Source organism: Perognathus longimembris, chromosome 24 (assembly GCF_023159225.1).
Source record: "Perognathus longimembris pacificus isolate PPM17 chromosome 24, ASM2315922v1, whole genome shotgun sequence".
Taxonomy (NCBI): domain Eukaryota; kingdom Metazoa; phylum Chordata; class Mammalia; order Rodentia; family Heteromyidae; genus Perognathus; species Perognathus longimembris.
Window position 1 is genome coordinate 789,988 of NC_063184.1, and position 15,252 is coordinate 805,239.

The 15,252-nt window shown below is 38.1% G+C and overlaps 1 protein-coding gene across 3 annotated transcripts in view; it reads right to left on the bottom strand.

The window, feature by feature from the left end:
• Positions 1 to 15,252, bottom strand: part of Prdm5 (PR/SET domain 5) — a 134,291-nt gene that overhangs the window by 38,902 nt on the left and 80,137 nt on the right. For all 3 annotated transcript variants that reach the window (XM_048333511.1, XM_048333510.1, XM_048333509.1), the window contains 3 exons: positions 14,181 to 14,338; positions 3,494 to 3,587; positions 897 to 1,057 (listed from right to left, as the gene is read on the bottom strand). In XM_048333511.1, coding sequence (XP_048189468.1) covers positions 897 to 1,057; positions 3,494 to 3,587; positions 14,181 to 14,338 — 413 coding nt within the window. The remainder of the gene's footprint in view (positions 1 to 896; positions 1,058 to 3,493; positions 3,588 to 14,180; positions 14,339 to 15,252) is intronic.

The following is a 15,252-nucleotide window of genomic DNA, read 5'->3' on the forward strand; positions in this document are numbered from 1 at the left end:
ATAACACTGGATTATTCCAAATAGGGAGCTGCTAATTTCTCTGAAATATAATAGCCACAAGATTTCATTGTTTATTTACATGATTCAAGGTCATGCCAATGTTAGAAATTTTACTAAAGGGCATTAAGTCTCTTAATAAAAAGAAGGAAAACATACCCATTTTTGTTTAAATAAGTAAAATATAGCTAATTTTAAAAGTCATTAAAAGTAAATTACTAAACTACACTACGAACAAGAAAGCATGAAAACAGATCACTAATGAATATCAGATGAATGTCTGAAAAGAAAATGAACAAAACACTGTGAATTTATTAAGTCCATTTTAGGAACTTTATTGTGCCCCAGAGATGCAAATATAAAGTACTAGTCCTAAACAGACCCAGTCCTAGAAGGATCCAATATTGGAAGGACCCAGTCCTAGAAAGACTCAGTCATAGAAAGACCCAGTCCCTGAAGAATCCAGTCCTAGAATGATGGGAGCCTGGAAGGACTCAGCCTACTAACTTGCCTATACGTATCTGTATTAGCTATGAAAACCAAAATTATTATTATTCATTATGTTCATGTTACATAATCTTATTAATCCAACAAGGAATAACATCTGATAAGCTGTAGTATCTATAATATACCTACTAGTGTAGCTAAGGGTTATAAAAAATTTATATCTAATTTTGTGTTTCTGCATCAGGGGAAAAGAAAATCACATCTAGTCTGAAAAATGGAGAAAGAAGCCTTTTGTGAATATCTGGTAGACATCATGCATTTGTCTTTTTCAGGAGCTATGTAGATAATGGACACATGACACAAATGATGGTGAACATAGAGGCCCAGATGCTGAATCCGCAGGAGTCCCTTAAACCTGGGGTCACTGGAACTCACAGCAGGCTTCTACTTACTTTCTTGTGACTTCTGAGCACGGAAGGTGTAACAAAGGCCTTGTTACAGAGCTCGCATCGGTACTTCTTGTGTCTCTCATGGACCACCTGGACGTGGACATTCAATGTGTCCTTCCTTTTGAAAGTCGCTTCACAGTGATGGCACTTGAAAGTCCTTTCACCTTCAAGATGAAGACTTAAGTAAGAGAAACCCAGGCTGGAACAAGACAGACCTGTTCACTCCCTCCCACCCAAATCATCTTTGGAATTCTAACAATTTCTCATAACCATAAAACCTTATGTTGATTTATTGTTTCCAGTCAGGATACTGGGGTTCGAACCCAGGACTAAGACTCTCGTCCTTCACATAGTATTTCTGCATTTTTTCTTTAGTCATTTTCTGGGTTTTCCATCACTTTAACTCACTGATCTACACTGAACTCGTTTAATGAACTAGGTTAATTTTTTTCCTGGTCAAATTCATCATATAAAGCCTGTCACTACACATGTTACATTAGATATTCAGCTCACACCACGGTCTACAACGTAGTTAACTGAAATCGTATTTCTCAGGCTGAGGAGAACCAATAGGCTAAAATCAAAAGCATTAGATTCTGTCATAAATTCCTTGCTTATATACAAAATACAATTTCATTCATGGAAAACAAAAACCCCTAATCACCAGGCTAAAGTTAACCACTTAATTCAGGGACAATGGAAGTTGTTCACTTGGCTAAATCCCTATCTTAAAATCCATCCATCTCCTAACATATTCTTAAACAAGACGAGGGTGAAATGGAATGGATGATCCTACTGTGATATGAGAAATGTTATTTCTGAAACAGACTGCTCTTCTTTATAGGGAAACTGGAAATGGCTGCAAGTTGCACACAGGAGGACATGAAAGTGAGAGGAAGGAACCTGCATTTCACCACAACCTTTACTGCTCACTATGTATACGAAGCTCGTCGTCTTTATTATTTTTCATCTACATACTTCAACCAGAGAAATTTCTTCTAGGTACAGCCAATTGGCAAGATTTTTATCTTCTTCTGAAATTTAATATTTAAACTGCCACTAGAACTTTACGTGTGTAGAGAACAAAGTAAGAGTAAGCAATATAAATATTGCCATTAGTACACAATTTCTCTTTAATTTTTGGTAAGGCAGTTTGGGAAGTCTCTGACTACCACACCATTTATTTTGAGGACTCAGGTTAAAAATTCAGTTTAGAAGCTGGACACCAGTAGCTCACACTTGTAACCCTAGCTACTCATTAGGCTGAGATGTGAGGAATGTAGTCCAAAGCCAGCCCAGGCAGGAAAACCCAGTGAGACTCTTATCTCCTATTAACCAGCAAAAATCCAGAAGTAGAGCTGTGGCTCAAGTGGTAGAGTGCTAGCTTTTAGCACAAAGAGGCTCAGGAACAGTGGACCAGCACATACATACACACACACACACACACACACACACACACACACACACACAGAGTTCATTTAGGCCTGTACTAGTGGCTTATGGTTATAATCCTAGCTACACAAGAAACTGAGGTCTGAGGATATAGTTCTGAAGCCAGTGCAGATAAACAAATCCAAGGCTCTCAGGTTCAATTAATGAGCAAAAAGTCAGAACTGAAGGCACAGTTCAGGTATTACAGCATCAGTTATAAGCAAAAAAGCCAAGCAAGAACCTGAGGCCTGGATTCATGTCACCTTACTGGCACTATAAATAAATAAATTAACTGAACAGTGAATTAGTTTCGCTATAAACTCTTCTTCTCAAGAGTCAAGTCTGTCAGTGGGGTCATCAATATATACTTTTCATATTCCAAAAATAGTGTTTAATGCAGCTGTTTAGACTTTGATGATGTGTTTGTGGAGAACTAAATCCAGACTTTATTAATTCTTTTTCTACCAAAGTAAGTAAAAAACTGCAAGCAGTACAGGAAGCAGGAAAGACAGACAACTACTAGAAGCTGGGATGCTAATCCCCAGAATCACAGCTGCTCCACTGCGTCTCAATCCCTCTCCACAGGAAGTGCTAAATTAGATATGTACTCCAGTTCGTTCCGGCTTGCAAAGTCTGTGAGCTAATAGAATCACATCATGTAGTTTCACGTTTTCACAGAGGCAGGCATATATCCTTAATTATCACAGTTACGAGAGAAAAAATATGACTGTGACAAGACCATGTGCAAAGATACCTCACTGAAGAACTGGAGGCTTGACTCGAATAGGAGAGCACCAGCCACAGCACAAAGTCCTGAGTTCAAGTCTGTGTACCAGCGCACACACACACACACACACACACACACAAACAACAAAGAAAAATAAGATGCCTTTTATGGAATCTAGAGTCTTTTAAAAAATGTATATAAAAGTTGTAAAAATTGAGAAAATATGAGATATCTCACTAAAGGATTAATTTTTTATGGAAAATAAAGCAAAGGTATAGGAAGGAAAGAGAAAAGGAAGAAAGTTAAGTTCATTTTACATTTAACAGGAGATTAACTGCCCACTGCTACAGAGGTGCGCCTCTGGGCTGCCTACATCTCAAAGGTTCTAAGAACAGAATATGAGGTAATTCCTCTGTTCCCCACTGCCCGAAGGGTAACTTACTGTTGTGAATCAGCAGGTGTCTCTGTAAGGAAAATGGGGTCCGGAATAAAGCTTTGCACTCCGCACACTGAAATGGTCTCTCCTCAGAATGTGTCTGCGGAGGAAACACGGGAAGAAACACGCGTGTGTCAGAAGGCGAAGGAACACATCACTGCAGAAGTCAGATCAAGGGAGTGGGCAGTACTTCCTGTCTTCTGGGAGCATTGGCCTCCCAGCCATGTGGCAGGAGTGTGCTGCCTTCAGAGGAGGAAATCAAACTGGAACACTCATTACAAATCTGACAACTCGCTGCTAATCTTAGTATGCGGATTTCTCTGGATTGACTTTGTGAAGCCAAATACTATGTCATTTCTTTAATGACTAAACCTCCCTTAGCACCAACCAAGCTCCAGAGCTATGTGGCTGATACATTTCCAATACAAATGTAGCAAATGGTGGATTTAACTGAATTATTCCAAATAATCACTAAATAATACTTTGCCTCTAAGTTATATATGCCATTAAATATTCATTAAAGATGTACTTACGTTATGATTAACCCTACATAACATTAAATATTTTACTAGTGTCAAATGTTATCCTAATTACCAGAATTAATTCATTTAATTCCAACGGTAGGTAAGTAAGTGAATACAATGCTATCATGTGCCCACAACAGTCACTGTTAAGCTCAAAGGGAGATAACAGACAGAATTTCACGCGTGGAACCAAAATAGGCACAGGCAAGCAGCTAGGTCTAAACTTCAAAAACAGGAGCAATCTGACTTAGGGAACTGTAACCCCTCTGTACAAATACTTAATAATAACAATAATCAAAAATCAGAAAATAGAGAAAAAAACAACCCCAAACAACAAAGCAGGAAGACCCTGCTCACGCAGCTGTTTTCTATTACACATCAGTATAAACCCACTTGGCATAAATCGGTGGAGACAATCAAATTCTACCAAGGATAGCACAACAATCAAAGCTCATTAATGCTAAACAACCATAAAAACAGAAAGTACATAAAAATTTGAACCATCTTCTTCCATTAAAGCATAAATTGATGGGTTCTTACAGTTTAAGTGGTAGTAAACTACTAGGGGCCATCCAAAGGAAAATCACTTCATTCAAGGAATATTAACTTCACAATATTCATAATTCAAATGGACATTACAACCATCAAGATTCAGTGTTATCCATGAACATAACATTTGTAATAGAAGGATTACCATACTAGTTTTCATTTGTGGAAAATAAAGGATGGAGAAAACAGATGGAAACTCATGACAAATGAACAATATTCCAGTGTGCTATTCAGTCCCCAAAAATTGAAATTAGAGAAGGCAAATACATAGATGAAATAAAAAATACAGAAAAAGAATAAGTTTGTGCCCCTCATGAAATATATGAACATTACGAGAGGGAAAAACTGGGAGAGAGGGAAGGGGTGACACTGTACAAAAATAACTCTTTACCTGACTTTTGTAACTGTTATCTCCTCTGTACATCACCTTTACAATAACAATAAAAATTTAAATATATATAAACATTGAGTATAACATGGCATTTCAAACTGGTAAGAGAACAGCATAATGTTTAGTACCTCAACATCTGAGGAAAACATTAAGTTGGAGCCAATGCTCACGTCTTACAAGAGAACAAATATGTACATTCCACTATTTTAAAAAATGAAGAATAATACCCTAAACATACTACTACAAGCAAATATGAGTACATTTTAAATAACCTCTGAATGGAGAAAGACATAAGCATGAAAAAATACTCAGATAAAAAATTAAATTTAAAACTGAAAAGCAAACTTTTTGGTGACAAGTGAAGAAGACATTTACAACATAAATTATGGCCTATTAATAAGAAAAGCAAAACCTTCAAAAGAAAATCAGAGATAGGGCAGCATTCCTACAATATCATTCTTCACATGATTTTCTGCCAGGCCTAGACTATGGCTGCTAGTCTTATGTCAGAAGCTCTGGGGTACAATAGTGAACAACAAAAATGAACCCCTGTTACCCAGGCACCTGCACACTGGTGGCAAATGACAGAATACCATCTATAGTAGGAAATAATACATGCTACCAAGAGCGGCAAAGAAGGAAATGACAGGTAGTGGACATTTCCAAAAACTTGTGAGGTAAGCTTTTGAATATCTGTATTATCTTTAAGTAGTTGTGCAAAGGAGTTGCCACTCACCAAAGCAGTTAATGAACAGTGTACATTTTGATCATTGTCACCCCTTTCAAGATTCTCACCCACCTTTCCCCTCACTTTTCTTGATTTTTACCCTATGTATTGAATTTTTTCACTTACCAAAACAGTTTATGTGTATGATGCATCTTAACCTGTATCATCACTTAAACATCTTCACCCCCTTTCAACTTGTCTCTCCCATTATATTTTTCAATTCTGTGCTATATACAGTGAATTCCTGTCTCCCTTGTCTCCCTTTTCTCCCTTCATTCTTCTATGAATCTCCTTTTGGCTCCACCCTCCCCTCTTAAATATACCCATTTCCACCTATTTTGTTGGGCTTTCTTTGGCTTAGTCTGTTTAAAGAATTATACTATTTGTGCTCTCCATAGAATCTACTGTACTTCAGTTAATAATTTTAATCCCTTGCTTACCATTGTGCTTGTTTACTTGTAAATTTATAGGCATATTCTAGTTACAATGAGGTAAACCATGTGGCCTATCTTTCTCTGGATCTTGCTTACTTTGCTTGGTATAATTATTTCCAAGCCTTTCCAATTCCTTATGAATGGCACAACATCATTCTTTCTGATGAATGAGTAGAATTCCTTTGTGTATATATACCACATGGCAAAGGACATAGCTCACAAACTAAATAGAAGGCCCACAAAATGAGAGAGGATTTTTACTAGCTATACAGCACATAAGGACTAATATCCAAAATGTAGTTCAAAAAAATTAAACCATCAAAAAATAAACCTTCAAAGATACAAGAACCCAATTAATAAATGGGAGCTAATGACTTGAAGAGACTACTCAGTAGAAGTAAAAATGGTCAGAAGACACATGAAGACATGCTCAATATTTTTGGCTATAAAGGAAATGCAAATCAATACAACATTGAGCTCTCGCCTCACTCCAGCTGGGATGGCCAATATCAAGAAAACTAACAATAACAAATGCTGGAGGGGACATGGCCAAAAGGGAACTCAATTACATTGTTGGTAGGAATGTAAACTTGTTCAACCACTCTAGAAATCAGTATGGAGGGTCCTTGAAAGACTAAACACAGAGCTCCTCTAGGACCCAGCAATTCCACTACTGGGCATTTAACCCAATAGATCACAAACAAGGCCACACTAAAGCCACCAACACAACCATGTTAGTTGCTGTATTGTTTGCCAGAACCAAGATACGAATCAACCCAGATACCCCTGAACAGACAAATGAATCAAGAAAATGTGGTATATATACACAGTGGGGTAGTAATTTTAAATAGGAAGTCAAGAGAATTCTATATGAGAGGGTGACATCTGAGAAAAGACCTAATTAATGGCTGTAGGGAACAGGATCAGGGTGTGTGTGTGTGTGTGTGTGTGTGTGTGTGTGTGTGTGTGTACCTCTCCTAGGACTTGAACTCAAGGCCTGGGTTCCATCCCTGAGATTTTTTTGTTCAGGGTTTTGTTTTGTTTTTTGGTAACTAACTGGAGATAAGAGTCTCATGGACCTTCCTGCCTGGGCTGGATTCTAACTGTGATCCTTAGATCTCAGTCTCCTGAGTAGCTAGGATTACAGGTGTGAACTACCAGGACTCAGCTATATCAGATATTTGGGAGTGACCAATGTGGGTACCACCAGGGAGCCCATCTAGTTGGACCCAGAAGAAAAAAGCAGAGAAGAGAACAGATGCAATCAGAGAAATGGGAAAAGACAGGGGGTGAAACAAATCATGTAAAGCCATGTGGGGAAATACACTACTTTATCTTTAATTTATTCTAAGAGAAATATAAAATCTGTAGGTTCTGGCCACGTGAGAGGCATGTCTAGACTGACATTTAACAAGACACTACAGCAACTCTGCTGAGCACACATGCAGGTACAAGGAAAACAGAAAGGGAGAAGACATAGCAGTTAACCAAGAAATAGGTGATTTAAGGCTAACACCAGACACCAGTACTTTATGAAAGTCAATAGATTTTGTAGTTGGACTTAAATATGAAACATGAGACACACAAAGGAGGAAGGAAGCACAAGCTCAAGATTTGCTGAGCAGTGCAAGGATGGACAGGCCATTAACAGGCTTAGTGGGAAACAAATCTGAATGAAAGACACAGTATTCAATTTGGGAAATGTTCAAATGGCTATTAAAATATGATTAAACTAGGCTACTTGAGGGGATGGGTAGGGATGCAAAGGGTGCGAAAGAACAGTGGAAGGGGTGACACTGTATCATAAACTAACATGTTGAATTGAAACCACTTTATATAGCTACTTAAAGATAATTTTTAAAAGAACATAAAAATATCTGGTAGGCAGAGAATATTTCAAGGGTGGATTACAGAGGATATACTTTGAATTATCAAGTATTTGGATTGCACATGGTATTAATATTTTCCTCATAGATAAAATAAGATAATTTGAAAAGTTTCATTGGTTGCCAGGTGCTGGTGACTCACGCCTGCAGTCCTATTCAGGAGGGTGACATGTGAGAAAACAGGGAAGTTCATGAGACTCTTTATCTCCAATTATGCCCACCAAACACAGAAGTAGAGCTGTGGCTCAAGTGGTACAGTGCTAGCCTTGAAATAAAAAAGTTCAAAAAATTCAGGGGCAGTGCCCAGGCCCAGAGTACAAGCCCCAGAACAGGCACATACGTAGATACATACATAGTTTCTATCACAAAAATGGGTGTCATCTGATGCTAGCTACATGGTAAGAACATGGCACCCTGCATGCTGTAACTGGGAACCACTTTGTGAGTGGCAGTGTGGCACTCTGGATCTAAAGGACAATGTGTAAACTTACTGTCTAGCCTAGTTCACTTATACAATTGTATCTGACAAGTGTAGGAAGAAATTTTTTAAGAGGATAACTCCTAAATAATCATAAATGTATGGGTGTTACATATTTTATTTCATTAAGACAACCGCTACAACACATTTGAGCATGCAGGGAAAAACATATCTAGAAGACTACTTGAACTGTATACATTCAGTAATGAAGGAGAGAACCTGGGAAGATGTAAACAGGAATGGTCTTCATTGGAAAGCAGTATTTGATCTTTGCTTTCATCCTATCTTTGTTTTTTCTTTTATTTTTATCTTTAACTAGTTGTACACAGAAGCTGCCATTCAACAAAGCAGTTTATGAATACAATAAGCCTTGATCATCATTTTTCCCATCCCCCTTATTGGTCTTTGATATTTGGATCTCTATAATCACTATACAATACTCAAATTTTTTTTTTTTTTTTTTTGGCCAGTCCTGGGCTTTGGACTCAGGGCCTGAGCACTGTCCCTGGCTTCTTTTTGCTCAAGGCTAGCACTCTGCCACTTGAGCCACAGCGCCACTTCTGGCTGTTTTCTGTATATGTGGTGCTGGGGAATTGAACCCAGAGCCTCATGTATATGAGGCAAGCACTCTTGCCACTAGGCCATATCCCCAGCCCCAATACTCAAATTTTTGAAAAATTCATTTTTAGAGAATTCAGACTGGGTCACAGAATGTCTTCAATCTTCCAAGAATACTATTGGTTACCTAAATCATTCTTCCACTTTTCCAAATCTAGAGCAAAACGTTGTGTAAATCATTTATTGGCCAAAAGCCAATAGCATATTTTAAGTAGCAGGTTAGCAGTCCACAGCCAGGTGAGTAAATACATTTTGTCATAAAGAGCTACCAACATCACTATTTGGACTAGGATGCCAAGACCAGAAAGAAACTCCAGCAGAAAACCCATGTGCTTCATCCATACAAAGACCCTCAGAAGACATACCATTTAAGAAAGGTGGTGGTAAAATGCCTGAGTGTTGTTGGTAGAGAATTTCTGTGTCCAGGATGTATTTTGCAAGTGCCAGATGAGATTAAGCTTTCTAAAGGTGCTTTGTCCTCAAATCTTTCATCTTTAAACAGTGCCAAACTTTTCAGTGATTTATGAATCACATGATCCTTGAGCTATAGAATATTTCCCTGACACAATGCAAAATCAGTGATGACACCAATGTCTGCCAATGCAACTGAATTAATAAATGCGCCAGCCCATAAAATACACATCCGTATAGCAGTTCCTTTCCTACAGTAAGTCTGATTATTATTACAGATGTAGAAAAAACATAATACAATGTGCTACACTATTTATAGCACCACTGAAATGTCTCAAAAATGCTTCAGAAGACCTTTAGCCTAATATACGATAATTACTACATGCGTAGGATTCTAGTCCCATGGATCAAATATTATTTTCATGACAGAATAACATTTTCATCAGGGCCATTCACAATTAGATTGCTGACATCGTTGGTGCATTCAGGAGACACTCTGGTACTGGCAAGCTGCCGGCCCTCCTCATGCTAAAATCCCCTATTTGCTGGGGGAAATTCATATCCCTCCTGTGACAAGACTCCAGCATACTGGGCTCTCCCTGACCTAGGGGTTTTTGCAGTCCTCTTTTATTTATTTAATCTTCTTCAAATAAAAGAAACCTTCTTCAATTAAAAGCACCAGAAAACTAAAGCAATTAAAAAAAAAAGATTTATATATTACAATCTCATCACCCAATTAGGGAAAAGAACAATGCAAACAGGAAAAAAAAAAACTACCATTCAAAAACTGAGCTTCAGACAAGGTCCTCTCCTACCAGTTGCTCTGTCAAGTTCAAATCCTGCATGGCACTCAAAAGTTGAGCATCTGGGCTGGGAATATGGCCTAGTGGCAAGAGTGCTTGCCTCGTATACATGAGGCCCTGGGTTCAATTCCCCAGCACCACATATGCAGAAAATGGCCAGAAGTGGCGCTGTGGCTCAAGTGGCAGAGTGCTAGCCTTGAGCAAAAAGAAGCCAGGGACAGTGCTCAGGCCCTGAGTCCAAGGCCCGGGACTGGCAAAAAAAAAAAAAAAAAAAAAAAGTTGAGCATCAAACCACTGTGAAAGTGTGTCCAGGGCACTAAAACGGGTAATTCTGTACAACGTCACACCTTGAACGAATGGGCAGGACTCTGCCATGAGCAAGGTCACCAAGAACGACCTCCTGCCAAAGGAAGGGGCTTGTAGCTGTGGAGCGACGATTGGTGACTTCTCTTTGAACATCCAGCTTGACCTCTTCCTAAGATGTGTTTAAGGTTTTCTTTACCATGTCAAGTTTACACCACATATTCTTGTCTTAGAAGCTAACTTGAGATCTTAGGGAAAGGTCCATACTTTTCTTTAAAATAGAACGGAATGTCAAGGAAGAAACACTAGAACTTCGTGTCTTTCAAATTGTGGAAACATTAGCAAAGAAATGACTACTAATACCAAAATTGAATGCATGTATGTATACACTTGACATTAAATGACTTACTCTTGTACTTTCTAGTTTGGGTTGTTGTTTTTTAATTTCATTTTGCTGTCCTGGGGCTTGAACTTAGGGCCTGAGTGCTATTCCTGAGCTTCATTATGCTCAATGCTAGCACTCTACCACTTGCACCACAGCGCCACTTCTGGCTTTTTCTGAGTAGTTTATTGGAGGTAAGAGTCTCAGGGACTTTTCTGCCCACGTGGGCTTCAAACAGTAATCCTCACAACTCATCCTTCTGAGCTGCTAGGATTACAGGTGTCAGCCACCAGTGCCAGGCTCTGTTTTATGTTTTAGTGGCCATTTGTGACTCAATGACTTCAAGATCAACAAAGTGTTTATGGTCCAGAACACTTTAGGTGTGATGGAATGAAGCATACTATGAAACTTCAATTTTTCCAAGTTGTGATTAGATTTCCACATAAATCTCTAGGACATGGGAGAAGGTTCTTTAATCAAACAGCTCCTATCCTCAAGAGTCTTGTCTATGGCTTCCTCAAGGAAAACTCTTCTAGCTTCATTTCTATGATCAGGCAAACACAGTGCCTGCTCCACAAAGCAAGATGCTTTGTTCCACAGCAGAAGGAGAGGGCATCCTACACACAACTTTTCCAAATGTGCTTTGTGTTTCGCTGAACAGGGAAGAAAACCGAGTATGATGATTCATTGACCAGGTTCTTCCCCCTGCTTAAGAAAGGTCAGTCTGGTTGTGATTTAAATAGTTAAAAAAAAGTAGTTGGATTCAGATAAATGATGTTTATTTTAGCTAGACTATATGGTACTCTCTCAATTAGGTCCAATGAATGTCAGAAGGAATGAAGTAGCAAAAAGTTCACATTCAGCTATTGAGTTTATATACTTGACAAGAAGATGAAAGGAGAAACTAAGTTGTGGCAAAAAATAAATTGTTTAAAATTTCACTGTCATAATAATAATGACCTTAATCCTTTCATGAAGAATATCTCAATGTTTAAAGAGAGGAACAGTCTCAAAAGAAGACAAAAAAGTATTAAAATGCAAAAAACTAATACTTTAAAAGGCTACATACTCAACAAACCAAGAAACATTTAACTTCCTTAAAATAACAGGACTTGCTATAGGAAGATCAAACTGATTCTTAATGTTCTTTTGTTCTGATTTCTTTGTTTATCCTTATTTTATAGTTTTCTAAGTAGCCACGAATGAATCATGATGGAAGAAAAGGCTGATTCTTGGTGAATATTTCATAAATTTTCACATAACCATACCAAACATAACACAGTAGGAAACACATTTTTCTGGGCTGAGGATTGAATGTGCTTTCCACTTCGGAAACAGCAGACATCATAGTTTCTGTCCTTCCCAAGACATCATTATTACTTTCATATGATTTATGGCTGAAAAGTATGAAAGATGGTGCAAAGATCCTTTGCCAAATTCCCATATGGCATATAACATAAGCCAAACTGTGAAAATCTCATAAATGTGGGTAGATCAGTTTCATCAAAGAAAGGAGCAAGAGAGTTTCAGAGACTGAACAGGAAACTAGCCAGATAATTTTTTACAGTCCTGCAATTCCAAAGTTGCAGTGATTAATATATTCCTGCCTCTGTACATATAATGCTTGAGTTAAACATGAGGGCAGTGAGCCAGAAATAAGGCAGAGAGGATTTGAGACACTATCAATCAAACTTTGTTTATTCTTTGCTAAGTCTATCTTTTCTTTTTCTTCTTGGACAAAAGCTAAAATGCAGATCATAATTATTTCAAAAATGATAGTACTATCTTCAGAAAGTCCCCAATAAATATTGATGTAACTCCAAGGCCCATAAAATATGGCAAGTCAAAAAGTAACAACTTCTGTAGAGAATCTATCAATTTATCTATATCTATAAAATGTAGCAGCATATTAATCTATTTCAACCAAACTCAGTTAAGTTTATATCTGCTACTTCTCAAATACTTTTATAAATATTTCTAATATGTTGAATATTTTGGACACACTTCCTGAACTCAGTTCAAATACTACATCTCAACACGAAACAGATTTTCCAAAAAGCTAATAAATAGTAAAACAAGAACTGTTGCAAAGGTAAAGTGTAAGAAGCATAAGTGTTAAAACCTTGAAGCAAGAGTGTGTCTGCAGAGTGAAAGCAAATGTTGAATCATTTTATGCTTAATGAAGAGAATAGAAGAAAACACTGGAAAAGGACATTGAGGGCATGGCTTGGAAGTCTGAATAACAAGAGAAGATGCATGCAGGATAGTGCTACATGAGCACTAGAAATCCACTTTGTATATTGAAGAGTGATATGAAAGAGTAAGGTTTTGGGAAGTTTTACCTGGTAGGATGGTATATGGTAAGCAGTGATAAGTAATTACCAAACAGTCTAAGGAAATGAATGTGGAAGCAATCCAGTTGAAGGATAAATTCTCAGGACAGGTTGAAGGAATAGACCCATGTTTGTGCACTTGCTTAGCATGGGCAAGTCTCTGAGTCACATCTAGGCCCTGACCTCTGACCTTGATGATCTGCCTCTTATCTTAGACTTAAACAATGGGATCAGGCCAGGCACAGTGGTGTGCACCTGTCATCTGAGATACTGAGGGGTTTGAGGCCAGCCAAGGAAAAAATTATCAAATTCCAATCTCAAAATGAAGCCAGGTATGGTGTTGCATACCTATTTTGGTTACATAAAGAGGCAGAGGTAAGAAGATTGTGGTCACAAGCTACCATAGGCAGAAGCAAAACACTATCTGAGAAAAACAAACTGGAATAGACTGGGGATGTGGCTCAAATGATGGAGCACCTGCTTGCCAATTGCAAAGCCTTAAGTTCAATTTCCCCAGTACAAGAACGACAGAAAGAGGGGAGGAAGGGAAAGGAAGTAGGGGAAGGAAGGAAGCAAAGAAGGAAGCAAGCAAGGGAGGAAAAAGCTAGCCAACCAACCATGAACTTAAACCTCTGATAATCAGATGGAGCCAAATTAAATGAGATTTTGCTGTGAGAACAGTTTAAATAGAGAATAAAATTCATAAGGTAGTTATAAAGTAGAAGCAAGATCTCATCCAGCTATCCCATTACATATAGCATGTCAATGATAGCAGAAAAACTTGGTTATGAGCTAAGCAATTAAAAATCATACCACTGAATTAATACAAGACAAGAATATCCCTAAGCTTTTACCTTCTTGTGATTCTTGTAAACATTTCTGTGCGCAAACCCCTTTCCGCAGAGCTTGCATTTGTAAGGCTTGTCTTCGCTGTGTATTACTTTGTGAGCGCCCACTTGATCAAGCCTCTTGAAAGATTTATGGCAGATTTCACAATTGTAAGGTCGTTTTTCTGTTAAAAAAAAAAAATGAATGGAGACAGGCTTACATCTCCATAAAGGCCAAAGGATGCAAAGGAAAATGTTTTTACCTTAACTTCAAGAATGGTCACATAACTTAAAAACACACACACACACAAAAATAAAAGCTACCACCTAGTGCATCTGCTTGAATGTGTGACAGTCTGGTTACATGTGCAATGTGAGCGACCTCTTTTGCAGGCCTGTTCTGAGGAGTTTAGGGAGCTCTTTCCTATTTCCGGATGGGGTGAGGCTGAAGTGAGGATCACCGGCCTTAGTGCCCAGAGGCCTAACAGGGGAGAGGGGGGCGGGGGGTGGGGCGGAGAAGGAGGCAAGGAGGCAGCCCCCTCCTGCGGGCTTCTCAGAGGCCAGAGTTCCCACTCGCGCAGGAGCTAGGCATGTAGGCCTTAGGGAAAAGCCGTATTTATGTAATATTCATAGGATGTTGACAACTACATTTTTTGAACGTCTTTCTGCTGTTCAAAGCATATCTTAAAGCCACCAAACGACATTTTAATCTCCGATTTTAATTTGCTAACCCACTTATCTACATATATCTCCAAATAAGATAAATAATTCAAATGCATTCTGACTTAAATGACCTCTAATTTCTAGAACCTTGAAATCTAGAAAGAGACTCCATAAGGCAAACATTATTTTCAAAGCTGTTTTCTTTTTATGTCTGCATGAGTAAAATAGACCTATTTACTCAAACTGGCATGAAATAAAATCATGGCATTAAAATATTTTTTGAAAGCATATTTAAGAATTTAGGCTAACACTGATTAGTACCATACTTAGGATGTTAAAGCATCTACAGATGGGGAAAAAAAGACTATCATTGTTGAATCTCTACTAAATGTCAAACACTATGGTAGCACAGCACATAAATAAATGAAATTAAACT